Here is a 19,044-nt window from a genome sequence, read left to right as displayed (position 1 = left end):
GACACTGTCTTCGCGGAAAAACATAGGACACGGACCCCGTGTACAGGTCCGTGCTCGGGTCCGTGTAGGCACTGGATTTCTCAACCTTGATTGTACTGGACACAGACCTTGTGTAAAGGTCCGTGCTCGGGTCCGTGTAGCCTCGGTCGTTCAAAATATGCTCGAATAATGTTCTTTGGCCCCCACACGTACTCCAATGCATCACGAAGCCTTCCGCATTCTGCACCTCACTTGTAAGTCCTTCTCCCTTGCTCATAAGCCCATGCAGTGCTTCTTTGAACCTCTTCAGTCCTCCCCTCGTGATTGGTCCCTCCGGCAATTCTAAAGGATCCCATGCTTTCCTTGGAGCTCGATCATCTGTGTTCGCATCAAAAACAATCTTTATTTTAATAATATCTTACATTTTTATCCAATTGTGACATTTAATTTATATGTATATCCATAAAAGTTGTCTATATAAAGTCCTTGAATATAATATAAGTACCATGAGAATTGCTTCACAATGTAAAATTATGAAACTCTCTAGAAAGTGTTCCGTATATTTTAAATAGGTTCATAGTCAATTCAGCCGCTAAAAATAAGGATATAGGTCTTTTGAGCTTGAAACTAGTATTTGTGATGTAAATATCATATTTCATTGGTAAAGGTATGTAGATGTCTATTCATATAGATGGTGATTATGCCGATGCACTGAACAATGCTACATATGAGCCAATGCATTGTAGTGAGGGATTCACCGCTTGCCTATGAGTAAAGATATACTATATAATCTGATGAGTTAATAGTACAAGAAGCTGGTCAGAGCAAGAAATGTGTTTTAGGAAAATATGTTTTCCTAGTTACACATTTTATGTCACTATTATTACTCAAATCACATCGTTATTGAATTAAAATGCAACTATTGATATACCAGTATTTGCAAATTTGATCGGGATGTACGACTTAAAGGGACTGTAATATACGCTAATCATAACTTAAGGTTCTTGTAGGTACCATTAGTGGTACATATAAGACCATAGTGCTACTAGATGCTCTAACCATGATCTGATGTATACAATCAGATTTGAATTATTATATTCTTGATCAAGGGGTTCATGAAAATAATGAGGCTGATTAGGATAAATCCGAATAAGAATAAATGTTATTATGAATTACATGAAGTTGTGAACTCATGGCTAGCTGTATCTTTGAACTGTTGATGCCACACAAATATTGAGTTTTTTGTTCCTATTGTGATAGTCATATTCAAGGAGTTGAATTTAATGACTTTAGTTTGATGGAGATCCAACATATTGCTTATAAAAGAGTTTATAAATTGATTTCATGTAATAAAACTTGTAGAATTTAGCTTGACTGTCAATTCAGTAAGGAGAGTGAAACTATAAAGGCCCTAAAATTCTTACTTTGAAAATTTGCGGAAAATTAAAAATTTTCTTTTTTTAAAAAAATAAATGGAGTGCCTCATTCATAAAATCAACTGATAAATCAAGTTCAATGTTTAAAAATATAGCAGCGGAAGAACATAAAGTTTGCCAAAAACAACAATTTAAGAATATTCAACAATTGATAAAAATGTTTGCATAAAATGGTAACATGCTGCAAATGAGGTCCTCGGGTGCCACTACTGCCGACCCAAGCTGGCTCACTGGTCCCCGCCCTCGGCCCTGACCTCATCGGTACCTACAACAATCAAGTCTAGTGAGCCTAAAAACTCAGCATGCATATATCGTAGGTAACAAGTAAAATATAATATGCATGGTTAAATATAATGTCATGAGGCATACTGAAAATAACTTGTACTGAGCAAATATAATACGTGCATAACTGAACTGAAAATCACAGTAAAAATGTTTGCTCCTTGGAGCCCTGCACTGAATTAAAAATGTAATAATTTTCTGTTGAGATTATGGTCTACGCATGTGGTCTCTGCACTGAACTGAACTGAACTGAACTGAACTATCCGATCACTGGCGACCGGGGTACCAAACTGAACTGATCGGTCACTGGTGACCGTGGTACCAAACTGAACTGATCGGTCACTGGCGACCGTGTAAAATAATACTCCCATGATAGTGAATCGACCACCAGCAATATCGCATAAATATAAAAAATAAGCATTTTCTAACTTTTATGCATGTAGTATAATTAAATGACATAATGAAAAATCCTGTATTATTTTACCAACTGGATTGGATCGTCCCCAGGCTCGCTGCAACCTAAATACGCCATGAAAATATGCACTAGATGTTTCTTGACCAAACTATTCAATTAAGTTTGAAAATGCGACAATTAAGTCTAACGACTTCGTATTTAATCATGACTCCGTACCAACCCGAAGCAACACTGAACCGACGTATAGTCATGATTAAAATACGCTTAAAATTATGAACTAATGCTCCTAAAATGATGAGGGTCGAAATCTAGGTGAAATGGAGGCCAAAACAAGAAATGCTCTTTCGAGAGTCAATTTGGCACATCGCACCGTAAATTCTCGTATGACCACAAAAATGATCCGAATCACAAACAGTCAAAAACGTGACCTTCCTAACTCGATGGGGCACTGTCCAGTCCAAGGCCATAGGCTAAAAGCCAACCAAGAACTCGAACGAGCCTCCAAACTGACACAGCAACTTGCTGTCCAAAATACAGCAGCTGTACATGTGTTCTTCTTGTGTCGTTTTCGAGCCTGCTGGCCTTTGGGGCTTGAACCACCGACCAGAGACTCTTACCAACATCCCAAGGAATGATTTGAACCATGGCTAAGGGCCCTAGGCCAGCCACAATTCGCCTCATTCCAGCAACCAACCGAAAGTTCCTACACGAGGGAAAATTCTGCACGTCGGGATCTTGTTCTTGTTTTGCTGTCCCGGATCGTTCTAGTGGTCATTTGATTGACCAAGACACGATTAAGACATCTAGGTGCATGGTATGAACCGTGGCTAAGGGCCATAGGCCAACTAAGATCCACACCCATACACAAAACGCGAACCACATATGCTGTCAAAAATCGAAGGGCCGAGAGGGGAGGGGATGTTCTTGTATTTAATTTAAAACCGAGCAACCATGGACCAAGCCACCAAAAGGGCGACTTCGTCTCGTCTTAGACATGCTAGGGAAGGTATCTAACCATGGCTATAGGCCCTTGGGGGCAGCCAATATCAGATCCTTTCCCTTGACATCAAAACAGAATTTTCGAACCAAACTTCTGCACTTATGGGGAGCTTGCTGTCATTTCGATATCCAGCAGCATGGGGGCCAAAATAATGAACCAACATGGTCCTAAACCCTTATAGTACATGTCTAGGAGTCGCCTTGGGAGCCTGGAGTCGATCCCATACCTGAAACCATCAAAACAAGAGAAACCCGTGAAGCATGAAATGGGGAAGCCGAAAAATCTGTATAATGCATTTTCTGAAATTCTTTATGTAATTCGGTTTTGCCAAAAATTTGATGATCAATAGATGTTTAAAATTGTTACTAAGACTTGATTGAAGAGCAAGGAAGAATATAAACATGCCTTGATTTTCGTTTGAATGAAAAACGAGAGAGTACGACCACTCGGCACGGAGGAGACGGAGTGCACTTTTCTACCTAGCTTTCCTTCGATTTCTCCCTCTTGTTTTCTCTACTTTTCTCACTGTTTTCCCTCTCTGAAATGCTCTCAATTCTCTCAAATTTTCGGTGGTTGATGGGGAGGAAGGCTAGGGAAATATATGGGAAGATTGCAAGATAATGGGAGGAGAATAATCTTTCTATCCTAGTTTATTTGCTAGATAGGAAACAAGAATGATATCAAATATTTTGAGGGGATATTGGGGTGCATAGGGTCGATCATGGTGTCTAGGTACAAGGGGGGGAATGGTGCTTAATTAATTATTTGATAGGGATTTAAAAGTTAGGAGAATATTTACCTAGAAACTTTTAAGGGAAGGATAATTAAGAAATGGATTGCCAACTAATAAAATCTTTCAAATAAAAAGCGGGCCGATTTTTAGCTTAGTAAAATGTGGTGGAATAATGCTTAGTCAATAATTATTGGGGAATTAGAAAGGTGGGGGATTTATCTCCTAAAATGTAGATAAGGAAGGAGATCAAGGAATTGAGTTGTTAACAAATCTTTTTAATTTAAATAAGAGGGGCCGAAAATTACAATAAAAGGGGAGGGAAAATATTTCTTGAATATTGTATTTCAACTCTTTAGTGTTTTATCTACTCATTAAATATTTAAAAGATTTAAGGATTTAATTATTGAACTCTATTTACTACTCATCTCCACTTATTCAAATAATTCCTTAAATCTTCTTTTACAATAAATTTACTCATTATTTATCTTAAATAAATTTTAGAAATGTTTTCTTACTAGTAAATTTTATCTCTTTACTCCAACTCCGGTCCGGTCCTCACCGAATTGACTGAAAAGAATAAAATCTAAACTACTGGATAAAATAATTAACTTCAAGGAAAACACTTAAATACTCATGCAATGAAGTCAATTAAATTTAAAATCCTAGAATTATGCATGGCTTATACGTAGACTGATTTACGGGTTCTACAGAAACTGCTTGTTTTTGTGAAGGAAATCACAAAACTGGCGGCTGCAATAAATGGATTAATGGAAAATTTTGTCATTCGAAGTTGTTATTTTTCATTATATTAACGAAATTTTTACCCTCATTACATCGACGTTATCTGATCTTCGATCGATGTTATGACGAATTCATAATTATTTATTAAGTAAATTTAGGATATAATAATTAAATAATACACTAATGCCACGTTTGGTTACTAGGATGTGATCAATAATTACAAGATAGCAGAAGAGATAAGAACGTTTATTACATGGATATTTAGTACAAGGGTTTAAAGTCAGTTTATGTTTGGTTGTATTTATTTAGTCCGGATAAATACTAGTACAATATTTAGTTTTCCATATTTACCCCTAAAACAAGTACATATCACGCTTCCTTTCTCTTTGACTCGAAGGCCAGATCTACCCAACTACTCTCTCACGCAATGTTCCTATTCCGCCTTTCGTATATTACAAATCCGATCTAGAGCCGAAGAAGATATGTAAAGGAAATCCAGGTGATTTGTTGCAAAATGTTCCTCCATATTTATTTTATCTCGGAATATTTCAAAATCGCAAGAAGAACGAAAGTATTTAACCCTTCGTTCTTTTTCGTTAATTTTGATGTATTCTTTTGTTTGAGAAGTAAAATCTGCAGGTCTGTGTAGCGTTGATTTACAGAAGTACAACGTGCAAGGTTGGTTTCAAGGAAAATTCTAAGGACGAAACGGTGCAGTCGGTGTGAAAGTATATAAGATGGTGATTTTATTTTTCTTTGAATAATTTGTTTCTGTCTCCAAGTTAATGATATGAATACATACTATTTTTGTGCAATGTAAGATACATTTTTCAATTGTTGTACTCCATTTACCGTGTAAAATTGATAATTTTTTTCCTAGGTCAATGTTTAGTTATAAAATTGTAAAATATGTTGTGTTAAATGCAGACCAAAACCTACGTCGTGTTCGTCGGAAGGAAGATTGTGTCTCCAAGTTAATGATATGAATACATACTGCTTATGTCGCATTACTCTAAAACTTGGGTCATGCTGCATCAATCATTAAGTGAAGGAGTACTCAATAGACTTTCTAAAGTTTCGATATTACAAATACCTGTTACTTGGAACAAAAAATTTATATATTTCTTTTCCTTAATTTCACCATTTTTTCCACGATCCATACAGATTTTTGTCCGAAGGTCAAAGTACTGTACAAGACATACCTTCACAATTGATTCCCAAGTCTCGTCTATAGCATCGATCGTGTTATCAGTATCATTCCAACCGACACCACTCTTGGATAACAATGTCACCAAAGTACTATATGTTTTCTTCCATACATGGATTTTTAGAATTTATGTGAGGATTCCCACGTATATTTGTTTCCTGGAATTGCTGTCTGCATTGCATTCTCCAACAACGTCAAGTAACCCGCTTTAAAACCATTCTCACTTTTCCAACCCTTGGTCATTACTTCCTTGAGCGACTGTATTAAGACAATCTTCTTCACGGCCACTCCAACTTCGCCGTGTCTTGTCCGGTTTCTTGTACATCGCACTGCGGCTTCCACAAGTTGTTACACTGTCCATCAGTACAAGGAAGCTGTGTGGAGTATTTATGTCATGAAACGAACATCATAAGTTAGAGTAGTGATTGAGAAACTACAGATGATAAAAACCAAAAAAAGGCCGAAATGTAACATTAAAAGACTTTAAGCTGCATATACAATGTCATTGAGTGAAAGTTCCGTCAATTACACTCATTGCTTTGCGAACAACTTCAACATCAGATTTAGAAAAACATAAAAAAGATGTGCAACCCCAGACAATGACATATTATAAGAAAGAATAGCTAATTGTAGGTGTTCCACATGGACATTGCGCACTGATCTCGCCAATTAACCCACTCGTTCGACGCCTCAAAACTGTTTATATACTCATTCTGTGTATCATGAATGGGACTGCCGACTTCTTCTTCGTTTTCCTCTAAAGGATCATCGGGCATTTGATTACGGATGAAATTATGTAATAGAATGCAAGCAAGAATTATTTGGTTTTGAACATGCAAGGGGTAGAACGAAGGACTTCGAAGAATAGCCCATCTCTTTTTCAACAAACCAAATGCTCTTTCAATAATGTTTCTTGCTTGTGAATGCCTCCAATTGAATAACTCCTTATGATCTTGTGGGGCGAATGCACGATTTCCCCAAGCATCCCTATGGTATCTAACTCGTCTGTATGGAGTCAAAAAACCCTCGACATTAGCGTAACCGTTGTCACAAAGATAATAACAACCTGCACAAAGGTTAAATATCGCATAATAATTAGCTGGGACAACATTTCATGGTAAATGTTCGTAGAACTAAAAAAGTAGACATAAATAGACAACAAACGTATTCACACATAACCTCTAGGGACCTTGAATGCATCATCCCGAGTTAATGCATCTCTTAAAACCCTGGCATCAGCGGCAGATCCCTCCCATCCAGTAAGAGCGTAAATGAAGTTCATATTTCTATCACAGACCCCCAACACATTAACCGCAATATTTCATTTTGTTGTTCTATATTTGGCTTTGTCTGTGGCACGAACATGTACTCCGATATGAGTTCCATCCAACGCACCAAGACAACCCTTTGACAACAATGACACGAGGTAAATAATTCTTAGACAATACTGAATTTAATTTAAAAAAAGTTGATCGACAACTAAAAAACAAAACCAATATGGTAACAGAATAATACCTCAAACCATTTCCAAGGTTCGATATCACAATTCGCATCCACAGGGGTAGGCTTCACAAGAAGTAACGTATGCAACTTCAGCAACGCACACATAACTTCATGAAAATGTGCGCTGACTGTCTGTCCACTACGCATGTAATCATGACCTGGTTACCCGATTTTTCTTGTGGTGTGCCAATATAGACAAAAACATGGCAACCTTCTCTTGGATGCGGACATATCGAGAATCTGTTAGTCCTCCTAAATACATTAAAATATAGCACAACCTTCCGAATGCGTTTCGGCTCATTCTCAAGTTCAACAGGCATTGAACATCCCCCGCATCAATAATCATATTCAAATGGCTAAATTGAGCATTGATTCTTTGTGACATGCTGTACGAAACAGGTCTTGTACGAGTGACACGACGTCGATGGGCAACCATTCTCGTACGTGGTCGGATTAGAAGACACAACATCAATAAATTTGTAAAGAACAGTTGTTGTACCAGTAGAACCAGTAGAATGTTTCTTCGTTTCATGTCCATCTTACCACAACACTCAACACACGAGAAGACGTAAATATTCAGCCGCACAAAAACATAATACGAATGAAATTTTTAACAAAAAAACACAGTCACTAAAGCGAATCGTGTTTGCAAGTTCGCACTTTGTGGGATATGAGAAATCGTGTGCATTTTATTACAATAAAATATAACGAAAATATTCATTTTCGAAAAGTAATGTATTATCACAGAAGACTTATGAATGCGCGATTGAAGCCTCAAATGTTGGACTGCACTTAAATTTCGGCTACTGAATTCAATACTTACATCCGAAAACGAAGAAGAACTGATTATTTTGTAAAACAAATCAGTCGCTGACAAATTTAACAAATTTTTCTTGAAGTAGATTATTTACCTGCTGACAGTAGGTCGTTGACAAACTACTTGGTAGGCCGAACTGGATTTCAGTTGACGATGATATGTAGTAAACCACAATGAAGAAGGAAGGCCGCCATTTTTAGTCGGTGAGAAGAAATAAGTGAGAGATGGGAATCCACGTTGATAATGTAGGGCGAAAGGTAATCTTGAAAAGAGAGAAGCTTCCTGATCTACTGTACAAATGTGGATTAAGAATACCTTCTTGACTTTGGGATTGAACTTCACGTTTGTACAGTTCCTCAATCTCGGGCCCATGGTTATACCAATTGGTCTAAAAAATGAACCAAACATTTGACTAACAGTGTTATCCTACATTAATCCCAAGTACCAAAAGTAGCGTTATGAAATTCTAATATGGGTATTAGAATTGATTCTGGAAAAATATATTGTGAAACACACATGTTTTTATATTTAGTTTATCTATCATCATACTTACCGATGCAATAATTGATAATCATCTCCATGTGGACACGCATATCTTTATATGTATGTGGTATACTTCATCATAAATAAATTCCGCCTCCTCCATAGAAAATATTAATAATAATATTAGTAAAGCTGCGAATGGTCTGTGTGTGAGGACTGATAAAGTTGAAATCTTTTTGTTCCGAAACTGGAACTGGCTTTTGGGTTTCCTTTCTTGAGGTGTGCAGGGAACCAAGAATCGAGAAAAGAGAGCGATGAGAAGAGAGGTGGAGGGGGCCATGGCAACGACGGTGCTGTTCATTGGCATTCTAGTTTTTGGGCTGAGCTCCTCCAATGCGTCTACAGATCCATCCGATGGTCAGCACTTTTTTGAAACTTTTCAGTTTGAATATGGTGTATAGGTTTGCATAATTGTTTTGATATACATGAATCAAATCATATGTTTTCACTTTCTGAGTGTGCAAATCTGGAGGATGTTGATGATTTTCTAGATACCTTAGAACGTCTCTTTTGTTCATGCTTGATAAGTTCTACTTACTGGTTTTTCTCCTTGCATATATTTGTTATGATTAAGTATTGCTTAGTTTGATTTAATAATTAAATAAGCCAAGTGTTGTTGCTATTTTGCTTTTCAGGCTGTTCAAGATTTGGTTATTGATGTAGTAGTTTATTAATCAATGTCAATTAAGGTCAATTTCTTTTTATGCAATTATGTGTTGTTCACAACTTGATTCTATTTGGGTCAATGTATAACTGTGTGTATGTATGGACAATCTATGAAACAGGCTTACGATGATGTCCTGCGATGAATGGCTGTTGGTGGCCTTAATTTACATTTACATAATAATTCGAGAAGTTAATATCTGATCATTCTCATTAACATACTGATTCGTATAATTTTTTGACGTCTTAAAGCCATTCCCATACGTTGTGGTATTTGATAACTGTTTCTGTTATTACATTTATTTAGGCAATGGCAAGAGCAATAACACTGCACTATATTGTCTGTGCAACAGTTAATTTAAACTATTGAATATTTTTAGACTTGATGTGAAAAAAATCTCAGCACAAGTAATTCAGAGTCTAGTGCATAAACTTGTTATGATTTCACGAATTGACTATATATGTATACATACAGTCTCTGCTCTCAATACCATGTATGGTGGTTTGCATTCACCGCAGCAACTCACGAAATGGAACTTGAGTGGAGGAGATCCATGTGGAGATTCCTGGAAGGGGATTAAATGTTCCGGAACAAGAGTCACCGAAATGTGATTTTATATTACCCTCTAATTTTTTGAAGATTTTTTTCCTTTAAATACTTACCATTTCTAGGTGCCTGTTTTTGGTCTATGCTTTTCATCAGAAAGTTATCGGGCCTTGGGCTATCTGGGGAACTGGGATACCAGTTAGCAAGTTTGACATCAGTTACTACTTTGTAAGGCCGAGAATTTCTTGAGTTTGTCAAGTTATATTATTAATTTAACTTTCTTGACATCAAGTTCTGATGGCATTTTGTAGTGATGTCAGTAACAATAATCTCGGAAGCAGCTTTCCTTATTTTCTTCCTGCAAATGCGGAACAATTGTATGAGTCGTTCCAATGTTATTTATAGTTCTCAGTGTTGTGTTTCAATCTCATCTTGTTGTCTTATAACGCAGAAACCTTGCAGGCTGCGGCTTAAATGGTAGACTTTCCTATTATATCTCGGAGATGGCTTCGCTGAAATCCATGTTAGTCATGCTTAGATTTCAAGATTCTCCCAGAAAATTTGAAATGTCTCAACTTTTTGCATTCCGATTGATTATGAAGGTTCTGTGCAATTGCAGTGATGTAAGTCACAATCAACTCCAGGGCCAACTGAGCACAGACTTCAGCAAGCTTTCTGCTCTCTCTACGTTGTAAGACCAATCACCTCATGCCAAGAATTGTTTATTTTCCCCCAATTTTTGTCATACTTTGATATTTGCCAAGTTATCTGCGTTTTATCTGTCGTCTCTGTCTGTGCAATAGGATACAAGGGTTGTCGTTTTTCCTTATTTTTTTTGTTCTGTTGGTTGAATTCTAGCTTATAGTTAATGTTTATGCTTCAGGGATCTTTCTTCTAATGCCTTTACAGGCGATCTTCCTCAAAGTTTCCGAGCACTGTCAAGCATCACTGATATGTGTGTACGATGCGCTTTGTCATATAATTCTCTGTTTTTTTTCAATATGAATCATTGTCGACCAACTTAATATTGCAGGTATTTGCAAGACAATCAGCTTACCGGAACCATTGACGTCCTTTCGAATCTTCCACTTGAGAACTTGTGAGTTCCATTGGAGTTCGCCATTTGTATACCCACAAATCTACTCGAATCATGGAGTCTTTTAGTGAACCATAAAAACAAGAGATTCTATATCAAGTTTATTTATTTTTATCTGCTTAGGAATGTTGAAAATAATCATTTTAGTGGATGGATACCAGAGGAGTTGAAAGGCATAAACTTGCAGTAAGCATCCCATAATGTCTATGCTTTGATATGCAATTATGTTCGTGAGAAGATGCTGTAATATGTTCACTTTGTGCTTCACATAACAGTTCAAAGGGTAATTCTTGGAACTCTGGGCCTGCACCTCCTCCTCCACCTGGTACTCCTCCTGCCAGCAGGCCCAACAGAAACAACAATTCTGGAGGCACCAGTGGGTCAACTAGTGCTGGTAGCAAATCTGGTATAGGTGCTGGTGCCATTGCTGGAATTGTTGTATCGGTTTTGATTGTTGGAGCAATTGTAGCATTCTTCATCATAAGAAGAAGGTCCAGAAGGTCAGCCATGGACATTGAGAAACTTGATAATAATCGGGCTTTCAGTCCTCTTGTGTCACAGGAAGCTCAAGTTACCTTCCAGTCTGCGGAGATGAAGCCTGTTCAAACTTCATCCGCAGACAGCATGAAAATTTTTGAGACTCCTGTAGTGATAAACCTCAGACCTCCTCCTGCTGATCGTGCTAAATCATTCGACGAATCTGATGCCACGGCAAAACCCATTGTTCCAATGAAGAAAGTCACTACAGCTTCAATAAATGCTAAATTGTATTCAGTAGCTGACTTGCAAATAGCTACTGGCAGTTTCAGCGTGGAAAATCTTATCGGTGAGGGATCAGTTGGACGTGTTTATCAAGCTCAACTGGATGATGGAAAGGTGCACCACAATCTTTCACTTTTTAGCTTAGACCTACTATGTTGAATTTCTTTTTTCATTTCACGAGTACTTTGAAGATATTCACACGGTACTATAGAGTTGATACGAAAGTATTATGCACATGGTTATAAGCAGGTAGCTGCTGTGAAAAAAATTAATTCATCTGCTTTGCCCAATTCGAAAGATTTTCTGGAAATTGTGTCAGATATTTCGAGGTTGCATCATCCTAATATAACTGAATTGGTGGGGTATTGCAATGAACATGGACAACACCTCCTCATTTACGAGTTTCATAAGAATGGTTCTCTACATGAATTTTTGCATCTCTCTGATGAATATGTTAAGCCACTATCATGGAACAATCGTGTCAAGATTGCGTTAGGGACTGCAAGAGCACTAGAGTAAGTTCAATTATCAGTTTTATAATATTAACGAGTGTTTTATCATGTCAATAACCTAGCGGTCCTCTGCAGGTACCTACATGAAGTTTGCTCACCATCGGTCGTTCATAAAAATTTCAAATCATCGAACATATTACTTGATGCGGAGCTCAATCCTCACCTTTCAGATTGTGGATTAGCAGAAAACCTTATCTATGAATCAGATCAGGTATGTTTAATTTAGGCTTTGACAACACTCATCTATGGTGCTATTTGACTGTCTATCCAGCTCTACTCGAACTCTATTTTAGTTCAAAAACTTGCCCAATAGCTTATTATGTATAACCTATTAAAATATTAATATAGAATTATATATATATATATATATATATATATATATTACGTATTTATGTACATAAATTAATGAATGAGCCTATTCGATTTCATGAATTTGACTTGTTTACACAGTTAAGTGTAATATTGGTCCTAATTGTTCATTGTCTTGGAAACTGCTTCACAGTTTAGACATATTTATATTTATATATATACCTATAAAAGTCTGGATACTTGAAAAGTTTTCCAATTATGAACTGACATAATTACCCTTCATATGTTTTCTTATTTTCATTATCAAGTAATATATGTAGGTAATTTCATACTTAGTCTATTAATTAATAATTAATACTAATTAACCACATTTTATAGTTATGGTTTTGTGTTTTCGACTTTCTACCTTTATCATTTTTTCATCATAATATTAGTTATGTCATATTTCATTCTATTTCATTTAAAAAAACAATATTTCATTCATATATCTATATATCTATATATATATATATATATATATACCTATAAAAATGTGGATACTTGAAAGTTTTCTCATTGTGAACTGATATAATTACCCTTCACATGTTTTTTTATTTTCATTATAAAGTAACATATGTGGTAATTTCACACTTAGTCTATTAATTAATAATTAATACTAATTAACCACATTTTATGGTTATGGTTTATGTTTTTACTTTCTACCCTTATCTTTTTTCGTTATAATATATAACTATGTCATATTTCATTATATTTCATTTTAAAAAAAAATATTTCATTCTATATACATATAAATGTGTGGATTTTTCCAATTGTATATGAGCGTGGAGAGAAATAAAGTTGAGTTATATTAATAATGAAATGAATCATTATAAAGTATATAGATTTAAAAAAAACTTCAAATCTATATAACTATAAAGTGTGGCTACTTGAAAAGTTTTTCAATTGTGAACTGACATAATTACTCTATTCTATATCTATATAAAAGTGTGGATACTTGAAAAGTTTTTCATTGTGAACTGACATAATTACCCTTCATGTTTTTTTTATTTTCATTATCAAGTAACATATATGGTAATTTCACAATTAGTCTAGTAGTTAGTAATTAATACTAATGAACTGACATAATTACCCTTCATATGTTTTCTTATTTTTATTATCAAGTATATATGTGGTAATTTCATACTTAGTCTATTAATTAATAATTAATACTAATTAACCACATTTTATGGTTATGGTTTTGTGTTTCGACTTTCTACCTTTATCATTTTTCATCATAATATTAGTTATGTCATAATATTAGTTATGTCATATTTCATTCTATTTCATTTTAAAAAACAATATTTCATTCATATATCTATATCTATATATACCTATAAAAATGTGGATACTTGAAAAGTTTTCTAATTGTGAACTGACATAATTACCTTTCACATGTTTTCTTATTTTCATTATCAAGTAACATATGTGGTAATTTCATACTTAGTCTATTAATTAATAATTAATACTAATTAACCACATTTTATGGTTATGGTTTTGTGTTTTTTACTTTCTACCCTTATCTTTTTTCGTTATAATATATAACTATGTCATATTTCATTATATTTCATTTTAAAAAAATATTTCATTCTATATACATATAGATGTGTGGATTTTTCCAATTGTATATGAGCGTGAGAGAAATAAAGTTGAGTTATATTAATAATGAAATGAATCATTATAAAGTAATATAGATTTTAAAAAAAAATTCAAATCTATATAACTATAAAGTGTGGCTACTTGAAAAGTTTTCCAATTGTGAACTGACATAATTACTCTATATATATATATATATATATATATATATATATATATATATATATAAAAGTGTGGATACTTGAAAAGTTTTCTAATTGTGAACTGACATAATTACCCTTCATGTTTTTTTTTATTTTCATTATCAAGTAACATATGTGGTAAATTCACACTTAGTCTAGTAGTTAGTAATTAATACTAATGAACTGACATAATTACCCTTCATATTTTTTCTTATTTTCATTATCAAGTAATATATGTGGTAATTTCATACTTAGTCTATTAACTAATAATTAATACTAATTAACCACATTTTATGGTTATGGTTTTGTGTTTTCGACTTTCTACCTTTATCATTTTTTCATCATAATATTAGTTATGTCATATTTCATTCTATTTCATTTTAAAAAAAACAATATTTCATTCATATATCTATATATCTATATATATACCTATAAAAATGTGGATACTTGAAAAGTTTTCTAATTGTGAACTGACATAATTACCTTTCACATGTTTTCTTATTTTCATTATCAAGTAACATATGTGGTAATTTCATACTTAGTCTATTAATTAATAATTAATACTAATTAACCACATTTTATGGTTATGGTTTTGTGTTTTTTACTTTCTACCCTTATCTTTTTTCGTTATAATATATAACTATGTCATATTTCATTATATTTCATTTTAAAAAAAAATATTTCATTCTATATACATATAAATGTGTGGATTTTTCCAATTGTATATGAGCGTGAGAGAAATAAAGTTGAGTTATATTAATAATGAAATGAATCATTATAAAGTATATAGATTTTAAAAAAAACTTCAAATCTATATACCTATAAAAGTGTGGCTACTTGAAAAGTTTTCCAATTGTGAACTGACATAATTACTATATATGTGTATATATATTAGGATATATTTTTGTAAAAAAATTTCTTTCAGTTCATTTGGTTCTATATATTATACTAATTATAATTTATTATATATCATAAAATTAACAATTTAAATTTTAATTTGGCAAAAAATTCGAAAGTAAATTATATAAGCTAATATAACAAGAGATTAAACTCAAATAAATAACAAAATGATTCAAATTATTTTTTTAGAAAATCAAATTTTTTATTTTTATCATATAATTGTTATTTACGTGCATCGCACGTGCTTCATGCTAGTATTATTAAACACCTGATAACAGAAAATTTCGCATTACTCTTACTATAAAAAGATGCTTGTTTTTTACAGGCATCTGGTTACCTTGCCCCTGAGGTTTTCTTATCTGGTCAATATACCATAAAAAGCGATGTATATTGTTTTGGGGTCGTGATGTTAGAACTTGTTACGGGACGCAAACCCTTTGATAGGTATGTCAAATCTCTCAAGAAACTTAACAAGAGAATGGTAACGTGTGCCTTGATGCAGGCAGTGTTTCTACAAATATGTCAATATATTTTCCATCAGCATTGTGTTTTTTTCCGATGCAGATCAAGGCCGAGATCTGAGCAATCATTAGCTCGATGGGCAACACCCCTGCTCCATGATATCGATGCTCTCTCCAAGATGGTTGACCCGGCTTTGAAAGGATTTTTCCCTGTCAAATCTCTCTCACGTTTTGCAGACGCAATTGCTCTGTGTGTCCAGGTACTGAATTGATGTTATACATCCACTCGAATGTTTCCATGATCACTTGAGTCTTTTCCCTATTATTCTAATGTGTTCGTTGCTGTTGTGAGCAGCCTGAGCCCGAGTTCAGACCTCCGATGTCTGAAGTGGTTGAAGCGTTGGTTCGGCTAGTACAACGATCAAGCATGAGCAAGAGAACTTTTGGAAACGAAGGGACCCCTCGAGGTGAAACTGAAGACAGTTGATTGATCTGTGATCATTATTTTTCACGACGGCCTTCCACTTTATACGCGTATATCCTCCTACATTGTTTTGTATTATATTGTTCATTCCCAAATTTTACGGCACTGCTAAAACCAACCTAGAATGTCCCTCGTTAAAGTCAACGTCAAACTCTGTAGCTCTTTCACACGCTACTTAAGCTCAAACTCAAAAAAGTTGGAAAAATCTCAATATTCAAGTGACTGTTGTACTCTTATTCTTGCGGTGGCAACTTTTTTTAGGAAAACTTGAACTATTTACAACCGATTCATTCACAATCTGTTGAATTTCTCTTATGTAAACTGAATATGCTATATCCGTAGTTGTCTCTATCGCTGCCATCCACTTGCTTCGTTCGTGTGATTTTGTTTATCGATTTCCCGTGCTTGTACTATTTTGTACGAATACATGCTTTGCCGTTGGATGAGCAAGCAGGATTCAAGAAATTTGTCAACGTTGTTTACTTTCTCTGCTGAATGTCATCTTACATTTCTGTAATAGAAAGCACAAGCCTAGAGAACACTTGTCTGGCTGAACAAACTGAAATATTTCGTTCTCGCTATAAATAATGCACGGAACGTTGCGGAACGTCGCACGTGAGAAACATATAATGGAGTAATTATAATTCTGTTGGATTCCGGTTTTCTACACGCTCAAACGCAGCGGGAGTTTAAATTTTTTATTTATTTTGACAATCAAAATATGTTTTGCTTTGGGTTTTCGTATGATTTTAACAAAAATATTCATAGGATGTTAAGGAATTATACTTTTGGTGAATTAATGTAATGCCCGAGACTTAATTACTCTAATCAGACGTTGATTAATTAACATGATTGAGGTTATACGAACTTGAATGAAGAAGCCGGGCATCGTTACATTATAAGCCAAGATGTTCAACCGAACATCTCAAACGGCCGGCGCACATGCGCGAAGAAACACGCGTATATGCGCGAGGGGTCCAGAAGCCCTCGCGCATATGCGCGAGATAAGGTGCGCATATGCGCGACATCTCCAGAATCTTTGGCGCATATGCGCGAGATGAAGCGTGCATATGCGCGAGTGGTTTTGTGGCAAATTTTGGAGAAGCCACGTATGATTTGCATGCACGAGATATATATATAAATGTAACAATCGATTCCCCCTCAGCAAAAGAAAATCAGAAAGAGACAGAATGTTGGAAAGAATTCTTCAAGCATAGAATTCGTGATTTCGAGGAATCCGCCCATTAGAATTTGAATCTGACTTCAGTTCCGAGTTCCTACCAACACAGGCTACAACTGGACGTAAGTTTTGTTACGTTTAGACATGATTTGAAATTATGATATTGTCAGAATTGAATACGAATCAGATATGATGTTTCTGCTACAGTAGACATTGTATAATTGAAGTCAGATTAAAGAATAGACTGTTTATACAATTGTTATGATTTTCAGAGTTGAATTAATCGAGATTTGATATCAGAGGTGTGTTATTATTCAGATTATGAGCTGTACTGGTATTATATCTGTGATGTTGATTGACATGGTTATCGAGACTGTATCGTTATGCCGTTGAAACATCAGTTGATTTAGATTGATCAGATTCAGTACTGATTTCGATTGTACCGTGATATCGTGGATATAATTAGATTGTACATTATTCCGATATGGGTCAGATTATGAGTTGATCAGAGTATATTTCGATTTGAGTATTGATCAGAACAGGTTTTGAATCGGATTATGTACTGATATTGTATTTATATGATTGTCATTATCATATTTGGATATGGACAGATTGGGATACGAGACTTCGTCTTCATCAGACCGGGAAGATAAAGGTATAAATCGATGTTATCTGGGAGATCGACTTGAGTTAGATTCTCGAGTTTCCCTAAACCACATACTTGTATGGTATTGTTTTATACCTTTGTGTTTTAATGATTATGTTATTCTATTGAATTAGAAGTAGAAAGCAGAGAGCTATTGAGTGAGAGTCACTGACAGAGGGGTTAGATTTTGATAGTATAGTCACTGATCCCATTGCACATTGTCAGACTAGGCTTAGTCTTGGTAGATATGCCAAGGCACTGGATGTTTGGTGTATCGATATGCTTAAGATACAGATATTGTTCTTATTGTAGATTATTCGATACAGCTAGATCAAAGTCCAGAAATAAGAACGTACTGCCACTGCGACTGGTGGTAGTAGGTGGGAGACTTGTTACGTTCTTATTCACTGGGATCACTAGATTAGAATGAGAGATGAGTCGAGTCTTAGATATAGATACTAGAACTTGATTTACAGACTTGTATTAATTTATGTTTCGTAGATTACGATTTAGATGTTATTTACAGATTGATATTGGTACATGTTGTTTGATTATGCTATCTGTGATAAGATATAATTCATGCTTTTATGTTAATTCAGTTAATTTCATGTATACATTGTTTATACTGGGATTTATTCTCACCGGAGTTATCCGGCTGTTGTCTTGTTTTGTACGTGTACATGACAACATGTGGCACAAGATCGGGGTCTAGAAGAAGATGAGAGAAGACGAGTTTAGAGTGGTGATTCCGGACTTACTATAGATTTGGTTCATTACTTGAATTTTAGCAGTTGAACCTTAGTTTGAACTAGATGTATGTTGTACAAGATTTGTATTATTATACTGGTTGTATAATAGATTGATTCCATTACCTTCCTGCACTTGCATTTTAAAAAGAAAAAATTTTTAGGTCCTGTTGTATCTTAATTGATAATTAAATCCCAAAGATGATTAAGAAGATGATTAGCGTCCGGGTCCCCACAATTAATCACTGGACACCAACCGGTCCGGAAT

At 34.8% G+C, this 19,044-nt stretch overlaps 1 protein-coding gene and 1 pseudogene across 1 annotated transcript; one reads left to right on the top strand and one right to left on the bottom strand.

Annotated features, from left to right (window-relative positions):
- Positions 1 to 5,753: 5,753 nt before the first annotated feature.
- On the bottom strand, positions 5,754 to 8,334 carry LOC140809792 (uncharacterized; annotated as a pseudogene).
- A 252-nt stretch (positions 8,335 to 8,586) lies between these two features.
- LOC140809331 (protein STRUBBELIG-RECEPTOR FAMILY 6-like) lies at positions 8,587 to 16,494 on the top strand. The gene is made up of 15 exons (XM_073166921.1): positions 8,587 to 9,013; positions 9,795 to 9,927; positions 10,023 to 10,094; positions 10,178 to 10,243; positions 10,318 to 10,389; positions 10,486 to 10,557; positions 10,750 to 10,821; positions 10,900 to 10,965; positions 11,086 to 11,148; positions 11,238 to 11,838; positions 11,974 to 12,239; positions 12,312 to 12,447; positions 15,585 to 15,703; positions 15,824 to 15,980; positions 16,076 to 16,494. Exons 1-15 carry the CDS (start codon positions 8,911 to 8,913, stop codon positions 16,205 to 16,207), a joined length of 2,130 nt encoding a protein of 709 aa, XP_073023022.1. The 5' UTR covers positions 8,587 to 8,910; the 3' UTR covers positions 16,208 to 16,494.
- The last annotated feature ends 2,550 nt before the right edge of the window (positions 16,495 to 19,044 follow it).

Source organism: Primulina eburnea, chromosome 13 (genome assembly GCF_022965805.1).
Source record: "Primulina eburnea isolate SZY01 chromosome 13, ASM2296580v1, whole genome shotgun sequence".
In the NCBI taxonomy this organism is placed as follows: Eukaryota; Viridiplantae; Streptophyta; class Magnoliopsida; order Lamiales; family Gesneriaceae; genus Primulina; species Primulina eburnea.
Note: the sequence above shows the minus strand (reverse complement) of the source record. Positions and strands in the feature narration are given on the sequence as shown.

Coding starts and splice junctions, on each gene's coding strand:
- LOC140809331 (XM_073166921.1), top strand. CDS start 8,911: ATGAGAAGAGAGGTGGAGGGGGCCATGGCAACGACGGTGCTGTTCATT. Junction 10,095..10,177: donor TTGACATCAGTTACTACTTT/GTAAGGCCGAGA, acceptor GGCATTTTGTAG/TGATGTCAGTAACAATAATC. Junction 10,244..10,317: donor CCTGCAAATGCGGAACAATT/GTATGAGTCGTT, acceptor CTTATAACGCAG/AAACCTTGCAGGCTGCGGCT.